The 18631-nt window shown below is 31.8% G+C and overlaps 1 protein-coding gene across 3 annotated transcripts; it reads right to left on the reverse strand.

The window, feature by feature from the left end:
* Positions 1 to 2276: 2276 nt before the first annotated feature.
* On the reverse strand, positions 2277 to 15487 carry LOC113509975 (G-protein coupled receptor Mth2-like). Of its 3 annotated transcripts, none has more exons than XM_052897398.1 (9): positions 15252 to 15487; positions 13676 to 14146; positions 9489 to 9666; positions 8507 to 8686; positions 7704 to 7782; positions 6784 to 6971; positions 6122 to 6290; positions 5328 to 5510; positions 2277 to 4336 (listed from the first exon to the last, which is right to left on the reverse strand). In XM_052897398.1, the coding sequence occupies exons 2-9, from the start codon at positions 14015 to 14017 to the stop codon at positions 4207 to 4209; spliced, it is 1449 nt and encodes a 482-aa protein (XP_052753358.1). In that variant the 5' UTR covers positions 14018 to 14146; positions 15252 to 15487; the 3' UTR covers positions 2277 to 4206. The 3 variants fall into 3 exon arrangements, with proteins under 3 accessions (XP_052753358.1, XP_052753357.1, XP_052753359.1); XM_052897397.1 differs by having other exon boundaries at positions 15006 to 15487; XM_052897399.1 differs by lacking the exon at positions 15252 to 15487 and having other exon boundaries at positions 13676 to 14167.
* Between the last annotated feature and the right edge of the window lie 3144 nt (positions 15488 to 18631).

Below are 18631 nucleotides of genomic sequence, written 5' to 3' on the forward strand. Positions count from 1 at the left end.
ACTATTTCTATTTTAATATTATATATGCTAGAATACTTAGATGAGTCAAATGATGATCAGTTTTTCATAAAATTAACTTACTTCTTAATTAATACTTGGAAACATTTAACGGATGAAGGAATAATATATTTAAGGAATCTCGCAAACGATAAACGTTAGCCGCCTTATTTATTCTTAGTATTTAATCATTTAATTCTTTTTTAATTGTTTGACTGTAGCTATGTTCAGAGCATTTTTTTTTCTTGCTTTTATTTGTTAATCACATTATAAAACACATCGCATTTTCTCAAACTTTTGTAACACAAATACCACTTCGTCGACACAGTACGACCCAATTCGTCTAACTACAGATAGAATATATGAATTGTACGACGAAAGTATTTAAAATCGTTGGTGCAGATTTATTTAAAGACTGACAAGTTGTTTATTTCCTTTTATTTATTTATTCTATCGAGCTTCGCTGGAAGATTTGAGAGTGGGCATACCAAAGTGTGGCAATATCTGAACATTCTATTACAAAAACAAACAATCTTTCCTAGTCTTATATATAAAATTCTCATGTCACGGTGTTTGTTACCAAACTCCTCCGAAACGGCAATACCGATTTTTATGAAATTTTGTGTGCATATTGGGTAGGTCTGAGAATCGGCTAACATCTATTTTTCATACTCCTCAATGATAAGCGTGACTCTCCCCAAAAAAATTTTTTTTTATTTTTTTAACAAAATTTTCCATTTTTATTTTATTATGATTTAACATTGAAAAATACACACAACTTTAAATTTTCATCGTTTTACGATCAACCCCTGTCTTTTAATCGCGATTTTTATATTTCGCAATAAATGGTTTAATTTCGCTTCCATTATTATGTATGTGATTGCTAACCAACGGCATTTAAACTGCGAAAAGTTTGGCTGTCGAACGGAACACTAGGCTCTGAGCATCAATCTAATAACTTGCCTGAAAATGCCTCATCTATAGGTAGAACACGTGTCGCAAAACATGCGTGAATAAAATGGAAATCGGAGATTGATGGCTAATATGGAACAGAAGTTAACAGAACGGAATATGGTTGTGGAACTTCGAATGTTGGCAGTCACACACATACTCATGTTAGCGGAATTAAGCAAAATAATTCTAATTAACTAACCAGTAATTGCACCTGTGCTCCGATAGCGAACTTACGAATTATGAATGTTTATTTATTTATTTATTCATTAATACAAATATGTGTACATGGCGGATTTAATGCTTAGCTCCCAGTCAATCATAGGGAAGTGTCAGAATACTCGAATGCGGTACTACTAATTATTGATATACATACATACTAAAATTACATATCATATATATGAATAACAAATATACTTACACATATATGATATATACTATATTATGCACGAAATTGAGAATAATATAAAGCACTTACTGCTCGGATAAAGTAAGAAAGTGAGCGTGAACGATTTTTTGAAAGACGGTTTAGTCGGTAGTCTCTTAATGGTATCAGAAAGCGCGTTCCAGAGTCATGAAGAATGTAATAATGAATGAAACGTAACCAGTACGGTGAGAGGGGAAGTTGTTGGTGGCAAAAAAATATATGGACATTTTAAAAGTAAAATATGAAGCAGCTAGATTTTAACACGTTACTGACCTATTTTCAGATTAGTTACATAGTAATTTTAACAAAATACGTTCTGTAGTTTAATTTTTAAAATAAAACATACACCGTTAGATTTTCAGGAATACTTCTGTGAAACTATATTCAGTTTAGTGCAGTAGTTTTAGAGTGTGATACTTGAAATAATCATCGGACAGACAAAAATTTTATAAAATATTGTTTTGTCTTCTATTGCTTTATTTAAAACCCAACGATTATATTTTTTTTATATATATTTTATTTTTAAGATAAGTGTCTATATACTAATAGTGTTCCTAAATTTTCTTTATACATATTTAATTAATAATAAATATATTATTGTTACTGTAAGGTTTAAAATTATTTATTTAGTCTTTATTGCGTAACTCAACTCAATCTATAATTATTATCTCATTGTGATTATTTCTTGCAATTGTTTATATTTAACAATTATTATATATATAATATTATAATATCCTATTACAATAATAAGTTTATTATTGTTATCTTTTGGAGGAAACAATAAAGAGTATCTATCTATCTAAAATATATCCAAGTAAATAAAACTTTACATTTTGCATGTCATTAAAACAATATGGATAAATATGAGATTTCATAATACTAATTAAAAGAAAACTACATATTCGTGTGTGTTATTTTATTTATTTTATTACTTTTACAATACTTACATTTAAAATCACTTGCAATAATCTTCTAAAGTAATCTATTCAATGAGTATTATAAGGTTCAATTAATAAAAACAATGTATAAAATAAAAAGTAATTAAATTAAAACTATGTAAGAGTTCTTTGAATATCCCACCATAGGCTAATGCTCTTTATTTTGCGGTTCAACAACTAAAATATTATCTATCTTATTAAAAAAATAAACTTACGTAAAGTTTTGGTACATTGTTTTATGGTAATCACTTAGATCAATGCAGGTTCCTTATGGCAGTCTATGGGGGAGGCTTATGTTCAGCAGTGGACAGATAACGGTTGATATGATAATGAAGTACTTAGATACAGCTTTTATTTTAACCACTGTGATTTTTTTATTTCTCGGGTTTTGGCCATAAGCTATCAATTATAACCATAATGATTTACGAAGTAACAAATTTACATGGGTAAAACATACATACAAATCTTTAGAAAAATTAGCTCCTTGTTTATAATTTTTTGTCTGTGATACAACGAATTTATTTTATTACAAAATAAAGAGTAAAAATACACTTAAATAGTAAAATCCTTATGGAATACATAAATTTAAATTTAAGCTATCAATAAAATTAACTAAACACACATGAAAAAGTATATTTTGAATATAATTAGCCAGTTCTTAATAAGTAATTAAGGTACATCTCACTCATCTTATTTCGTATTTATTATATTAAACGTATTATAGTTCTGTACTACAGTATCTACGGTCTTTCTACGACTGTATCATATAATAAACGTCACTTTGGCTGATATTTGGTATATTTTTTAATTCCTTGTTCTTATATTTTTCCCCCGAAATCTTTAATTTTTTTAACAAACAAAACACCGTTCTTCAGTGTTGCAAGTTGCAAATAATTAGATTATGATGTTAAGAACAAGGAATAACATAAATATTTGGTATTAAGATACTTTATTGGAGGTTTATTAAGTTACTTAATTGTTATTTTTAATTCAATGAGATATTTGGTATTGTACATTACACTCATTTAGAATTATGTATAATTTCATTACCTCTGAAAAGAAAACATTATAAAACTAATTGTACGAAAATAATCCTAACACTTACTTAGAGGCGGTTTATTGTTTCAAACCAACTATCCTATAACTATAGGGTTTAGTCTTAAATTATAAGTTTAGCCTATTTAGTTGTTTTACTAGTTTATTAATATCTATCATTTAAAGTGCTATAAAATTATATTGTATAATACTTATGTAAAAAAAAAAATACACCAACCTGCACATTTATGGTCTATATATCTATGGTAGAGAACATTACATTACACTTTGTACTGCAAATAACAATTGTTAAATTAACAATTTGTTTTATTGTTCATGGAACCCAGTTGTTGTACAATATTAAAAAAAAAAAAATAGAGAAATATGACAATTAACGAAGAAAAATAGAAAAAACTTAGCTTACATTTTCGGTCGGTGACACTTTAAAATATTTAAAATATTGTTTTATATTTATTATACTAGCATATATTATATATATAAGCCGTACAAATATAAAAATAAAATTTGTAAACTGAAATAAATGTTTAAAAATATAAAAATCATTTCATTATTTACTCTGTGACAAATACTATAAAATATCTTACCACCCAAAGATATTGCTGACTTGTGTTTAAGTTCGATAAATAAAGTAATTCGTAATTAATCTTGTCACAGTAAGCAAAGTAATTTTATTAGAAAAGATATATTAAATACGTATATAGTTAAGATTCTCTGTGTATTATTTACAATGTACATTAACTCGGCTTAGGGTCTACACGTTTCTAAAACTTCTTTAAAAAGATAATTACATTTCTATTACGTATATAAAGAGTATGTTTCTTTTTTTACTAAATAAAATTAGGCGAATCCTTTAGGGTTGATGCACACTTGTGGGGTGGTAGACTCCTGACTGAGGTTGGATAATGTGGTGGAACTGGAGCGGCTCTTAGAGTGTGGTGACCATTGGTGGCTACCGCATTCTCTGAATCTGTGAAGGAACGTAAATAAATTCAATAAAATTGTTTACCAAGATCTTCGTGTTTTTATACAGATCATTAGAGTTGTCTAATACATATTATATATGTATATGTATGTTATATGAACAAATATATGCACAGAAATAATTAAAACCTATTTTAAGGATTGTTTCATACTTTAATTATAATATATTTAAATTGATAATGTAAAAGAGAAAAAACATAATAATGTAACGTTTTACAGAGCGATATAGACGAAGTATTCATTCATTTTACAATATAAGCTCGAAGCTGGTTTGGTGAGAGTATGAACAAAGCAAATCCTAATAATTTTTACGTTTTAAAGTGAAATTAGTTTTAAGTAAGTGGAGTTGATTAGAATTAAGTTTACTGTACATGAATATAACATATAATTAAGTGGAAGAAAAACAACTAAAATGCACGTTTTTCAATTAATTACGCTTTAAACATATATCATAGGAAAATCATGATATATTATAGAATAATCAAAAATATTTTGTGCAAGAATAAGCAGAAAAATTTTTAATTTAATCTAAATATAGTTCTGTAAAATATGAATGTAAATTATTAAAAATACATATATTTTTTTTTGTTATTTTTGCAACTTTAGTTATGCAGAACTGTCACATGAACACATATACATTATATGTACATTAGTATAACAATTTTCTTGCCTCGTTTTTATGATTGCATTACCAATCTGTCAGTTTATAGTACGCTATAGCGTAACTATAACTATAGATATGGTATACCACATCTGTAGTATTCTAACAATGACACTGAATAACCTTTTAAGTAGAAAGAAACAAAGATCCAAAAACAGTTAACGAATTTGAGTCTCCCACACCTATACGGCATATCCTACTGTCAAGTTAATGCAAAAGATAAAAATTTTGGTGTATTCAATGTACATTTCTTTTGACTTTTTTTACTAGACATATAATTTTTAAAAGTAGATCTGACTTAAATTTTGATACTGACCTTTTCATTAGTTTTTGAAAGATCTTCTTTTTGCAGACAAAAATGAGGAATATGGCTACTCCAATGAGCAGGTTATATGCGTCTGTGATGTTCCACAATTTTAGCTCCGGTTTGAATGAGCTAATCACTTCCAATACCCAATTGAGTCCCATCAGGATAGACAGCTTAAGATATACCATAAATCTGAAAAAGATATTATTATCTGCGTGAAGTTCTATGATTGTAATTTATTTTTGAATGTTGTGCTATCAGATAAAGTAATAATTAGATATACATGTCGAGACATCTTATTTAGAAATAATGTAAATTGTTTTGTTATCTCAACTTTATAAACCTGCCAGGTTTTAAGCGCTTATAATGAACATACTTTCACGACTCTGGAGCGCGCTTCCTGATGCCATTAAGAGACTACCGACTAAACCGTCTTTCAAAAAAAGCGTTCACGCTCACTTTTTATCTTTATCCGAGCAGTAATTGCTTTATATTATTTCCAAATTCGTGCATAATATAGTATATATCATATATGTGTAAGTATATTTGTAATTCATATATATTTATTCGTTTATATGTACCGCATTCGAGTATTCTGACACTTTTCTATGGTTGACTGGGAGAGAATGCTTTTAGCATTAAGTCCGCCATGTACACATATTGGTACTAATGAATAAATAAATAAATAAATACTTATAGTTCATAATCAACCTGGTCTGAATAGCCTAAGATAGCACTATCAGAATGTTATTGCAACAAAATACTGTATCTTTCTATTGTCTCTTTTGTTCTTTACTTCCTACCTGTGCCTTTGGCTACGATGAGCTGCTGGAGTCCCGGCAGCGGCTGAATCCAGCACGGCGGTACCACGACTGAGCCTCCACACGTTGTACGCGGTCATTAAGTAGAAGAGCCAGTTGAAAGCACTCATGATCAACATTGGAATGTACATGTACACCAATTTCTGGCCATCTGTAAGAATTAATATTATTTATGTATAATTGTAATTTATTAGCCTTGATTTTAACTAACCTATTAAGTTATTATACTCATATTGTAGGCGACCATATTTATCATCATATCAGCCGTTAATTGTCTTTTGCTATACATAGTTCTCCCCCATAAGGAGAGTTTTGCCTGTCGTTGCCACGATTGGCAGGCAGGTTGACAAATGCAGTTAGGTTTTTGGTGATGTTTTAAGACGGGCACTGCTGCCTGTCTATAAAGTTAATGCTTGAAACATTAAGTTCCTTTAGTCGCTTCTTACGACACCCATGGAAAAGGAAGGTGGCCCATTCTATGCCGGGACTATACGGCAATGGAAAATATATTAGGTAATTGTAAAACTGAGTTTGTTTATTTGTTACCTTTTCACACCTTGGTAATAAATAATGACACCTATGTTGTAAATTTTTGTAAATCAGTGTTATGCCTTTATATCTACTATAATCTGTAAAATTCTTACCTTCCAGAAAGCATCCCTTATCAGGTATTTGAGGAGTGATGAACCACGGGACATGTGTAAGGTCCATTTCGTTTATGATGCCGAGGAATGCTGTAAGCCCAAGAGGCACGCCCCAGCCGTATAGACTGTACATGCAGAACTTGAACGTCTCTCCACGCCTATGAATTGGCCTCGCTTTGGCGTAGCCTCTGTAAATAAAAAAAATATATTAAGTGCATTTTTTACTTAAATTAGAAATGCTAAGAAACTAACAGATCAATTGAGAATAGGTGTAAGTTCAGAGTAATTGGGATTAGTGACCCAATTAACATATTTATTTTTTTCAATAAATGACAAACCCGCCCGCGCTGACGGTAAACGCCGGCGGGGCACCAGTGGGGGATGATAGGTGAGTATAAACGGGCAAATCAGTTAGCCCATCGTGATGAATACACCTGGAATTCAATATGATTTCCAAGGGAAACTACGTGGTGGTCGATCTGGTTTGGATATTACTAGATTTCGACAAGAAAAGTCAGCTAATTTGATAATTAGTTGATAAAAAGTTGACCTGTTTTTGAGATATCTATATAGATAAAGCATCGAGGCTTAAAATCTAAATATTTTAGAACATTAAAAATCTAAGTATTCTTAATTTTTTTTTATTTTGATTTAATTAGCATGCATAAATACATTAAAAAAAACTGGATTTTTAGTACCACTTAAACCTCTTGGGCTAGTATGTGATACTTTACATTTCGTATTCAAATGTCAATATTTACATTAATATTCTGCTGTTTTAGCAAGGTTGAACAGTAAATAAGCTTTCAGTTTAAACTTTATATTTTTAACAGTGATATTGTTATTTAAAGTCTAAGTTTAAAATTAGAATAAATAAATAATAACTACGGTGTTTATGAAATAATAGTCATTTGTCTAACCTGAAAGTCCACCAAATGTCATAAGACATGATGTTCATCCAGCAAAAACTCGCCATGAAGCAGTAATACACCGTGAAAGCTGCAATAGAATTAATACTTAAGTTTTTTCATTTAACATTTTAGGTGCTTCACGCATATGGCACACTACCGTGGTCAAAAATTTACAAAGTAATTCATATAGCAGAGTAGAAATTTGTTAACAGCCGTTTGTTAGAATGCTAGAGATCTACCATGAAATGAAAGTTCAAATTTTTAATTAAATTTTATTATTTTCTTTGTACCGAAATCGACTCAATATGGAGTTTAACATATTATTCGTCATTAATCCAACTGTGATAATCCACAGGAACGATATTTTATTATTTTTATGTATTATGTAATTTAAACATCAAATTTGTATTTCGTTTGGTCTCGAAATTTCGGAAAATATTTCTTGGTAGGCCCTTTGAATACTGTGCTGTGTGTAAACCGCGAAAATTTCGCACAAGACTGCACGGCGTGTGTCTTACTATGTAAGACTAAGTAAATATGAATAAAACTTATTAATCTATGTGTAGTCGCTCATTATAAATTACCGAATATTTTACTATGATTAATCGAATTTATTAATATATGGTCGTATTTTATGAAGTCACTAGTTTACACCTATACTAATATTAGTTAATTTTAACACATATTTTAAATAGACAATCGGGAATTAAAGCGAAGAAAATTTTTTTTTTTAATCGTAGTAGGTGGCTAGGGCTTCACTAACAAGAGCGCAGTTCCTAAATATAAATGAATGCATGGTTTGCGATACTTACTCATCCAGAGACATTCCACATCGGTAAATTGATATAACTGTACAACAGCCAAAAGGAGGAAGGCCATCAGTAAACTTGCTACATATGACATCAAAACGAGACCACACAGATTGCGCAGCTCAGGAAGTAAGGCGTATACGAGAAGAACCAAACCCATGAATACACATGATATGAGCATACCTGTAGGAAAAGAAAATAAATACTGTGTATTCTAGACTAAGCATGAAAATAATTGTAATTTTACTAGTAAATCCAATTAATAATCTTTTGAAAATTAATAAATTAGTAGTCGTTTGGAGGAAACAATAAAGAGTATCTATCTATCTATAAAGATTTCACGAAAAAATATCGACTTCATTTATGGCAAAAGTAGTTATTTTGATTTAAAAACTAAGCTATGAACCGATTTAAATAAAAATTCTATGGGTATTATTAGGTAAGAAACATAAAAAATACAACCAAATTGAAAAATTCCTTCTCTTTGGAGTCAATTGAAAAGTTTGCTCAAACAGATATATTTTTACAGATAGATTTGATTTTGTTGCACAAAATAAAAAATACCGACTTCAATCTTGGTATGGCCAGTTATTTTTTTTTTAATTCTTTATTGCACTTGAACAAAAGATACAGTGATTTGTTTAACAACTTGTTAACAAGTATGGGCTTATCTCTAAAAGAGATCAAAATATTTTATATAGATATATCCAGATACACCTACAGATTCTGAAGGTGTATCTGGATATATAATATATATATATATATATATATATATATATATATATATATATATATATATATATATATATATATATATATATATATATATATATATATATATATATATATAATATATATATATAAAGTGTAGATAGGTTTCACTAAAATTTTAAATCAAATAAGTGATTTTGTCACGCAATCGAAGTCGGTAATTTTTGGAACAAAACCTTCAATTTAGTACTCGTAATATCACAATATGTCTTACCAATCGTCATATATATGTTGCTTTCCATCACATCTGCTTCTTCAAAGGTAGCCCAGAGGTTTATTTCTGGCTTTTTAACTCTCTTGTTTGGCAATATGTAGTCTAAACAGAAGTTCGAAGGTGCCACTAAGGTCCATCTTTGGAAGGCGTTTGGTAACTCCAAATATGCGGATCCGCTCTGAAAATAATAGAAGAATACCGTTTAAGAAGTACTGTTACAGATAATTTATAGTTTTGTCTATCTCTATCATGATCATCAAATCAGCCATTCTCTATTGCTGAACGAAGGCCACCCCCATAAGGATAGAGTAGGTAGGGTTTTGCAGTAGTTGCGATGCTTGGCAGACGGATTGGCAATCACAGTTAGGCTTTTGGTGACTTTAAGAAGGACGCCCATCTCTCGACCATTATGTTACCGTAAGCGCCTCTTATAATACTCACGGAAAAGGAAGGGGTATCCCATTCTACGCTGGGACCGCACGGCAATTAACCTATACACATATAATAAAATTGTAAATAGACGACGTCTCTACATTTTATATTTTTATACTCTGTAATTTCATTGTTATATTCTTTTTTTTTTCAAAACTAAACATAGCTACTTTACTGAAGAAACATAAGTAAGTAAGATTTTTGTACAAATTACAAATTAAAGAAAAGAAATGATAAAGAGAAATTAAAAAATAAACTAACTTTCCCTATATGAAGTCGTTTGATGGTTAAATTTCAATTATAAAATAAGGTCAATATTTGAAAAAAATAATATATGAGCGGTCTTAATAAGCGCTATAGAAGTTTGTTCTAGTATTAAGCAAATACAACTGCAACAAATAATTAATTAAGACTATTAAAATTTACGTCTGCGAAATCAGAAGCAAACACTTCTTGTCAAATATAAGAGTGTGTTATGAAAAAAGTCCAACGCCCAAAATCCACGGAATTCGCGACGTGAGCGCATAAGTTAGCCATAAAACATAAGCTGAATTTTACAACCACACAAACGAAGCTTTTAACCTTCGTTTGTATGGTTGTCTCTTTAAGAGATACGCGTATAGCGTAGCAAAGTGTGGCAACGTTGCATTTGTTTGTCAATTATGAAAAAATGCAATATGTTCTACGTGGTTCTACTATTAATGTTTTAGTTTGCTAACTTTTTAAATAAGTAACTGGAAATATTGAAAATTCTTTGTTTTTGATAATTTACAGATAATTCCAACATTGCTACATTTCGTAAAACCAAAGTTTTTAAAATTGTTTGAAAATAAATAGAATTATGAGTACTTAAAATGCCTACATAAATGATAACACGAAATACATCACTAACTACGCGTATTGGTTAGTTAAATATAATAGGAATATTACCTATAGTTAAATGAGTCACAAGACTAATAATTCTCTGAATTATATGGATCATAATAAGTGGAACAACAGTTTTGTTTTTATTAGTGTACATTATCATCATTTCGGACATCTCGTCATAGTCGTAGAATACTGACGGATCTATATATGTATTCTTTGTCAGATCCGTCAGTATTCTACGACTATGACGATCTGTCCACTGCTAAACATACGAGTACGTCTCACTCATACACGGTCCTGAACCACTTGATTCCACTAACTCCCTTCAATGCATTTGAGGTCGTCACTCTATCTAGTGGGCGGTCGTTCTACACTGCGTTTATCCGTTCGAAATCATTACTCATTATTGTATATTGTAATTTATTTACTATTACCCAATCCGGCAAACGTGTTTTACCCCCTGCCGCCACCTATCGGATCCAATTTTTTTTAATGAAATAAATACTATCCTATTTCTCAAATTAGAACAAACAATACTCGCGCACACATCTTTCACTGTCGACTTTCGGCTTGTCTGACAATGCATAAAAATTATCAAAACAGTCTGACTAATGAGAAAACATTTTTTGTTACTTCTCCAAGTAATATATATAAAATTTTGCTTTTTTTATACCACTGAGGCGGCAAATAAATATACGGCCCACCTGATGGTAAGCGGATACCGTAGCCTATGAACGCCTATTGCAGGCGTCAAGGTCAAGGTCATACATTACGCGTATTTTGCCGACCCTGAAGAAAGCTCTATACCTTTTCTTTAACTCCATTACGTAGTATTTTGGAAAAACCTCGACAGGGAACTCATTCCATAATCTGAGGGTTTGTGGAAGAAAACATCATACAAAAACTCATAACTTGTTTTTTTTTTACGCAACTTGAAAAGGGATTCGAACTGACCGCCCATTTAATAGAAAATGGTAGTCTTATACTAATATTTATAAATAAATATTTGTTACATTTTAATTAAAATCATAATGTATGCTATTTACTTATAAATCAATAGTTATTTTGTTTTGTATAAACCGCAATACATTGATAATTTTGTTACTTCCATTATTAATTATATCAATAATACAAAGTATTCTAAATGGCTTCATGTGTTTTATTTATTTTTAATACATCACTTTATTTATTATTGTACTAAATCATCATCATATCAGCTTTTAACTTTCCACTACTGAACATAAGCCTCCCCCTTGGAGGGTTTCGCCCGTAGTTGCCATGCTTGGCAGGCGGATTGGCAACCGCAGTTAGGTTATAAAAATGTTTTATGGACGCTGCTGTTCATTTCTCGCCTTCACTTAGTCGCCTCTTACGACACCCACGGGAAAGGAAGGGGAACTCTATTCTATGCCGAGACCACGCCGCCAAAACCAAAATAAAAAGAAAATTAATATGACAACTTTGCAAGAACAATGTATTAATTTAAATAGGTACACTATTTAAGTTTTCAGCGACGGAATTCTAAGTAAGCGATAATACACAAGTACGTATGCCAAATGGATTTGTTTTTAATTAAACATCTGGTCGATTTCCTTTAATTATATTTTATTCTAGGTAAACGTGATATCGAGGGCCCTTATTACAGGAAAAAACAATAAGTTGGAACAATCAAACAGGAATAGTTCGGCTTCGCTCAGAAATTAAATTTATTGTAGAATAGAATAGAATAGAATAGAATAGAATAGAAATTATCTATATTCAAATAGACGTTTTTTATACAACTTAGAATGGCAAACAAGCTGATGGCCCACCTGATGGAAAGTGGTAACCGTCGCCTATAGACATAAGCAGTACCATGGACATAACAGAGTATACTGTTTCGCCCATGATACCCCCCATGCGTTGCCATTCGTGAGGACTCAGGTGTTATTCCTCTGTACCCTGTAAATAACCGCCATATCATAATACAACAGATTTACGATTGAAGCACGAATGGGACAGAGGTACCCAAGCAAACGACTTTTGTACAAAGTCTCCCTCTTAAAGTAGGTACATTATTTCAGAACGACTGCACCTACTTGACAAATTCGTTTTTGTTATGTTTGTAATAAAAATTAAATTAACACGTGAAAGTTTTTATGGAAATAATGTTTGAAAAAACGGGATAATAAAAAAAATAGTATAACCCTGCGAAGGCGAAGTGGGAAGCTTTTTTTATATAAATATAATCCTGTTTTTATATTAGTTTTTTCCACTACTTCGTACACGTGAATTTTAGTTATGGGGAAACAAATAAAATAAACGACTTGAAAGTAGGATATCAAAATAAAATTTTAAGCTAGACCTTCTAGAACATAACTATGGAAACCGTATCCAATTTGCTACATACAGACAAACAGATAAAATTTCTGTATTAAAAGTTATTTTTTAATTTATCTTAAATATTACTATTTTGTTATATTAGAAAGATAACATTACAGATACTTAAATCTAAATAAAAAACATTTGAGAATATACACATATAAAAGTAGGTTTAGCTTCACAAAACAAAAAAACAGCGATCCAATCGTGGTAAAAACTAGTTATTATACAGTTAAAAACAAAACTATTAAAACAATTTGAAGGGATTGTTAGTAATGCGAACCACCAGTCCTATTGCTACCTATATGCCCTGTCAGGTCGACCTCCACGTGGTTCTCCCTGGAAACCAGCTGAATTCCAGGTGTATGCTTCACGATGGGCTAACTGACTTGCTTTTTCATTCTCACCTATCATCCCTCACTGGTGCCCCGCTAGCGTATACCGTTAGTGCAGACGGGGTTACCATTTCATATTCGAATTAAGAACTTCCCACTTTTTAAAAATAGATTTAAAAAAAAAAAGCTTACCGTCATCAAGTAAACGTTGAACAGCCGGTTCATGTTGTAGGAATCATTCCGGAACGATTCGTTATGAAACTTGTTCGGCACAAAAGCGAAAAGTTCCGAAAATTTCTTTCCACTCTCATACATATCGCCATCGAACACGGGATAATCCGAGAAATTCAATGCTTCTTTGTACGGGGCGCATTTTTTTCTATTCACATACATATTTTCCGGGCAGCACTTCCATATACATTTTTTTCGTCCACAAATTGACATGTCAAAGTCACCATTGATCAATGCCGAACTCCAAGCATAGGTGAAACAAATTGTTGAAAATAAAACAAGTTGAAAACACAACGCACCCATTTGTATGTTTGTCCGTGTACCGCTATTACAAGTGTTATGATTAAACAACGAGCGGGTACAATTTGGATGTTGTATCCCTGTTTATTCATCGAAGGTTCCTATGGTGACGTGTGGTGTATATTTCCTCGTCTATAAATACCAATTACTATAAGACTTTATTACATTGTTGTACACAATTTCAGTTTTGTCTTTTAAATATCGTTTAAATCAAGTATAAAAACTGTAAATTTATCAGATATGGTAAATTATAACCGATGCAATACGAGTACAATTATACACGATTATTTATATAACATGACTATACAAGGGGGAAAGGGATTGTTAGTTGAGGTCTAATGGCACCATTGCTAGCAATATACTCTCTCAGGTCGACCTCCACGCGGTTTCCCCTGGAAACCATCATGGTTAATTCTTATCGAATTGATCATGGTGGGCTAACTGACCTGATTTCATCGTCATCTATCATCTCTCACTGGTGCCTTGTCAGCGTATACCGATAGCGCAGGCAGGGTTACTATTCCATTATCACTCATTAAAAAAAATTACTATACACAATTATTTTATTAATCTTCATTATACCTTATTGTATCATATAAAGTTATAAAATAAATAATATATTATTATATTTAAATATAATATTGACATCGATATACAAGGTCCAATTAATAGCGTTTTATTATTATTATATGATAAATTGTCACAGTATTGTACACCGCTCTACTCTGAAAGAGAACTGTGTAGTTAAGCTCGCCTTAGTACACTTGATTTTCACTGTAATATTTCTTTATGTATTATTAGTGTATAATGAAGTATAAATAAAAATAACGTACATATATATTAGAAACAATTAATTGACCTAAAATTATTTATGAAAAAAAATTAAAACTTAATTTAATGTTTTTTTTTTTCTAATTTCAACAGTATCTGTTTTGCAAAATATAAATTTTATTAAAAAATATGTAAATATGTATAATATAATCATCATTACCATCAGGCCACAGCTGTTCACTGTTGGACATAGACTTTGCCCAAAATGCGCCACTTTGTACAGTCCTGTGCTTTGTATGTTTCATTTCAAAGTCTAACCCTTTTATTCGTAAAAACTAAAACGTGTTATTAGTAATGTGGATGTCCCATTGCTAGCAATATACCCAGTCAAGTCGACTTCCCCGTGGTCTCCCTGAAAACCATCGTGCTGAATTCCAGGTGTATTCATCACGATAGGTTAACTGACCTGCCTTTTCATTCTCACATGTCATCTTTCACTGGTGCTTCGCCAGCGTATAATATGATGCAGGCATTTTTATTCCATTATACTAATTATTAAAAAAAAAACATGTTAACTGTTAGACCGATTTGTCACTGTCTTTCAAATTGAAAAATTTGCGCAAAAGAAAAAGATAAAACACTTCAGTAGCTACGAGTAAAACAGATTTATAAGAGATTTGACATTTTGATAAATAATACGGTAAATTTATAATTTATTCCAAATACGAGTATAATTGCAATAATAGCACAAAATGTATGATTAAGTACAGTATTCATATCTACAGGAAGTACCATATTGGAAACGCTGATAAGTTTATATATATATATATATATATATATATATATATATATATATATATATATTTTTTTTTATTGCATTGAATTCGTGCTTACGATTTACTTTAAAATTCCATTCGAAAAAAGAATGCATTTAAATATACCAAAATTAATATGTTGTACTACATACACATTCTAAATTCAAATAATTACTCCTGCAATATAAGATCCACCAGAACTTTATACAAAAGTCGATTGCTTGGGTACCTCTGTCCTATTCGTGTTTCAACCGTGAAACAGTTGTGTTCGCATGAACTGAATTGATTTTGATAAAACTTCTACGGGACAACCATCTGAAAGGAAATCCTTTTAAGATAAAAAAAATCATTTCTCAAATCAGTTTACGGTGACGGAGTTCTGAGGTAACAAACATAAAAAATACAACGGAATTACGAACCGCTCCTTTTTTGATGCCGGTTAAAATAAACTACTTACGATTTACTCTATTCTGTATACCATAATTTATACCTAATTGTGCTAATAAATAATACGTGATTCATTATATTCACGCCCATCGAATATGAAACAATAACAAATCAATTCTCATAATAACGATTGTTTTCTTACGGTATTTTATTATGGTATTTTACCTTATGGTAAAACTAACTTTATTGAAATAACAATTCTGCATTACTATATAGTATAAAACAAAGTCGCTTCCCATCTGCCCGTCCCTATGTATTTTTTTTATACAACGTACAATGGCAAACAAGCTGACGGTCCATCTGATGAAAAGTGGTAACCGTCGCCTATAAACATAAGCAGTACCATGGACATAACAGAGTATACTGTTTCGCCCATGATAACCCCCATGCGTTGCCATTCTTGAGGACTCAGATATTATTCCTCTGTACCCTGTAAATTCACGCCATATCCCACCCTTCAATCTGATACACAACCATGTAAACACAACTGCTTCACGGTAGAAACACGAATGGGACAGAGGTACCCAAGCAATCGAAGCAAGCAAAAAACGATACTAATATTTGCATTTATAAGTATATCAATTATGTGATAATTCTTACTAATATTATAAATTGCCGTGTGGTCCTGGCATAGGATAAACCACCCCTTCTTGTCCAGCGAGCGTCATAAGGGAGCTTAATAGTCGAAAAGTCGTCAGTAGCGTTGCTCTTAACACATCACCAAAGTCTAACTGCGGTTGCCAACTCGCCTGCCAAGTGTGGCGACTACTGGCAAAACTACCCTTATAGGAAAAGCTTATGTTTAGCAGTGGACAGTTAAGGGCTGAAATAATAATAAAAAAATGGGGCCGACAGCCCACTTTCCATCTAACAACCCCTTCCACCCGCTAGTGACGTTTGACTGATTGAATTTGGACACGTATTTATAAACCAAAATAAAGTGGCGCGTTTTATCCGTGTTGGCAAGTAATTGGATTAAAAATTTCCCAGATCAGCAGGTCTACATTTGAATCTAATATCAATCTTTTTTTTATGCAACTTAGAATGGCAAATAAGCTGACGGCCCACCTGATGGAAAGCGGTAACCGTCGCCTATAGACATGAGCAGTACCATCGACATAATAGAGTATACTGTTTCGCCCATGATACCCCCCGTGCGTTGCCATTCCTGAGGACTCAGGTGTTATTCCTCTGTACCCAGTAAATTCACGCCATATCCCACCTTTCAAACCGAAACACAGCCATGCAAACACAACTGCTTCACGGTTGAAACACGAATGGGACAGAGGTACCCAAGCAATCGACTTTTGTACAAAGTCTTCCTCTGGTAAAATATATTATAAATCCAATCTATTACCAATGGCAATTTTATTTACTGCGCTCATATCCTTCGGTCTATGTCGGTTACGTTGGTTCTTTTGCTGACATCTTCGTTTCGGATTCTATTACGCAAAGAAACTCCGAGCATAGCCCTCTCCATAGCCCGCTGAGTAATTTGCAGCTTTTGCATACTATTTTTGGGCTATCGTATATAACTACCATATACCGCCCTTAAAACTGAAACACAGCTACGTAAGCACACACAAGTAGGACGGAGGTGGACAGACGACAAAAACATTCAATTCTTATTATTTATGTTATTATTTTATTATATTTCATTTAATATTTAGGCAGTGGTTAGTAATTCACTTAATACAATGACGTTATAACTCAACAATGATTTCTATGTCACAGCCGCTGATGACCCAAATTAAAATACTGATAATCTAACCGCAAATACTTTATGTAATCTTGAAGAATTTCCAATAATAAATTCATAGTAAGAACAATTTTTTTATAGGAAAATAGAGATTACACATGTAAATTTAAGCATAGGATAGACGAATAGATAGATATTTGTTACTCTTTCATGCTAAAACTACTTGGAATTCGAATTTGAATAAAATTTTGTACCTAATCAGGTAGAGGGAGACTTTGTACAAAAGTCGATTGCTTGGGTCCCTCTGTCCCATTCGTATTTCAACCGTAAAGCAGTTGTGTTTGCATGGCTGTGTTTCGGTTTGAAGGGTGAGATATGGCGTAAATTTACCGGGTACAGAGGAATAACACCGGTTACCACTTTCAATTAGGTGGAAAATTATTATTGTTCGTTATTCGTCATTGAACTTAAAAAGTAAAATTATGTTTTTGATTCCCGCGCATTGTTTGAGAAAAGTACTATACAAGCCTTGGCCACAACTAGGCATAGATGGACTCACGTATGTGTGCCTCGGCTACGCCTCGGCCCACATTTGCACGTTTGTCCATCAATGCCTCAGTTGCTGGCCGCTGCAGTAATGTACTATTCACGCGCCATAATGTTCGTTTGTTTTTATTTTCAATAAACAGCTTTCTATTTGCAAGCCAGTTCGAAATTTAAATAAAACCTTTTATTAGTTACCTCCTTGGTAGCCATGTTTCGAAGTAAAAGGTCATTCCATTTTTAAATTACAGGACAGATATGAGTTTACATAGTAATTTATCTGGCCGCAAAACACAACAAATATGGATTTTCATACAACTTTTACCAGCCGCTGCCCGCATG

The sequence above is a fragment of the Galleria mellonella genome, unplaced genomic scaffold (genome assembly GCF_026898425.1).
Source record: "Galleria mellonella isolate WM207_F2 unplaced genomic scaffold, CSIRO_AGI_GalMel_v1 utg36, whole genome shotgun sequence".
In the NCBI taxonomy this organism is placed as follows: Eukaryota; Metazoa; Arthropoda; class Insecta; order Lepidoptera; family Pyralidae; genus Galleria; species Galleria mellonella.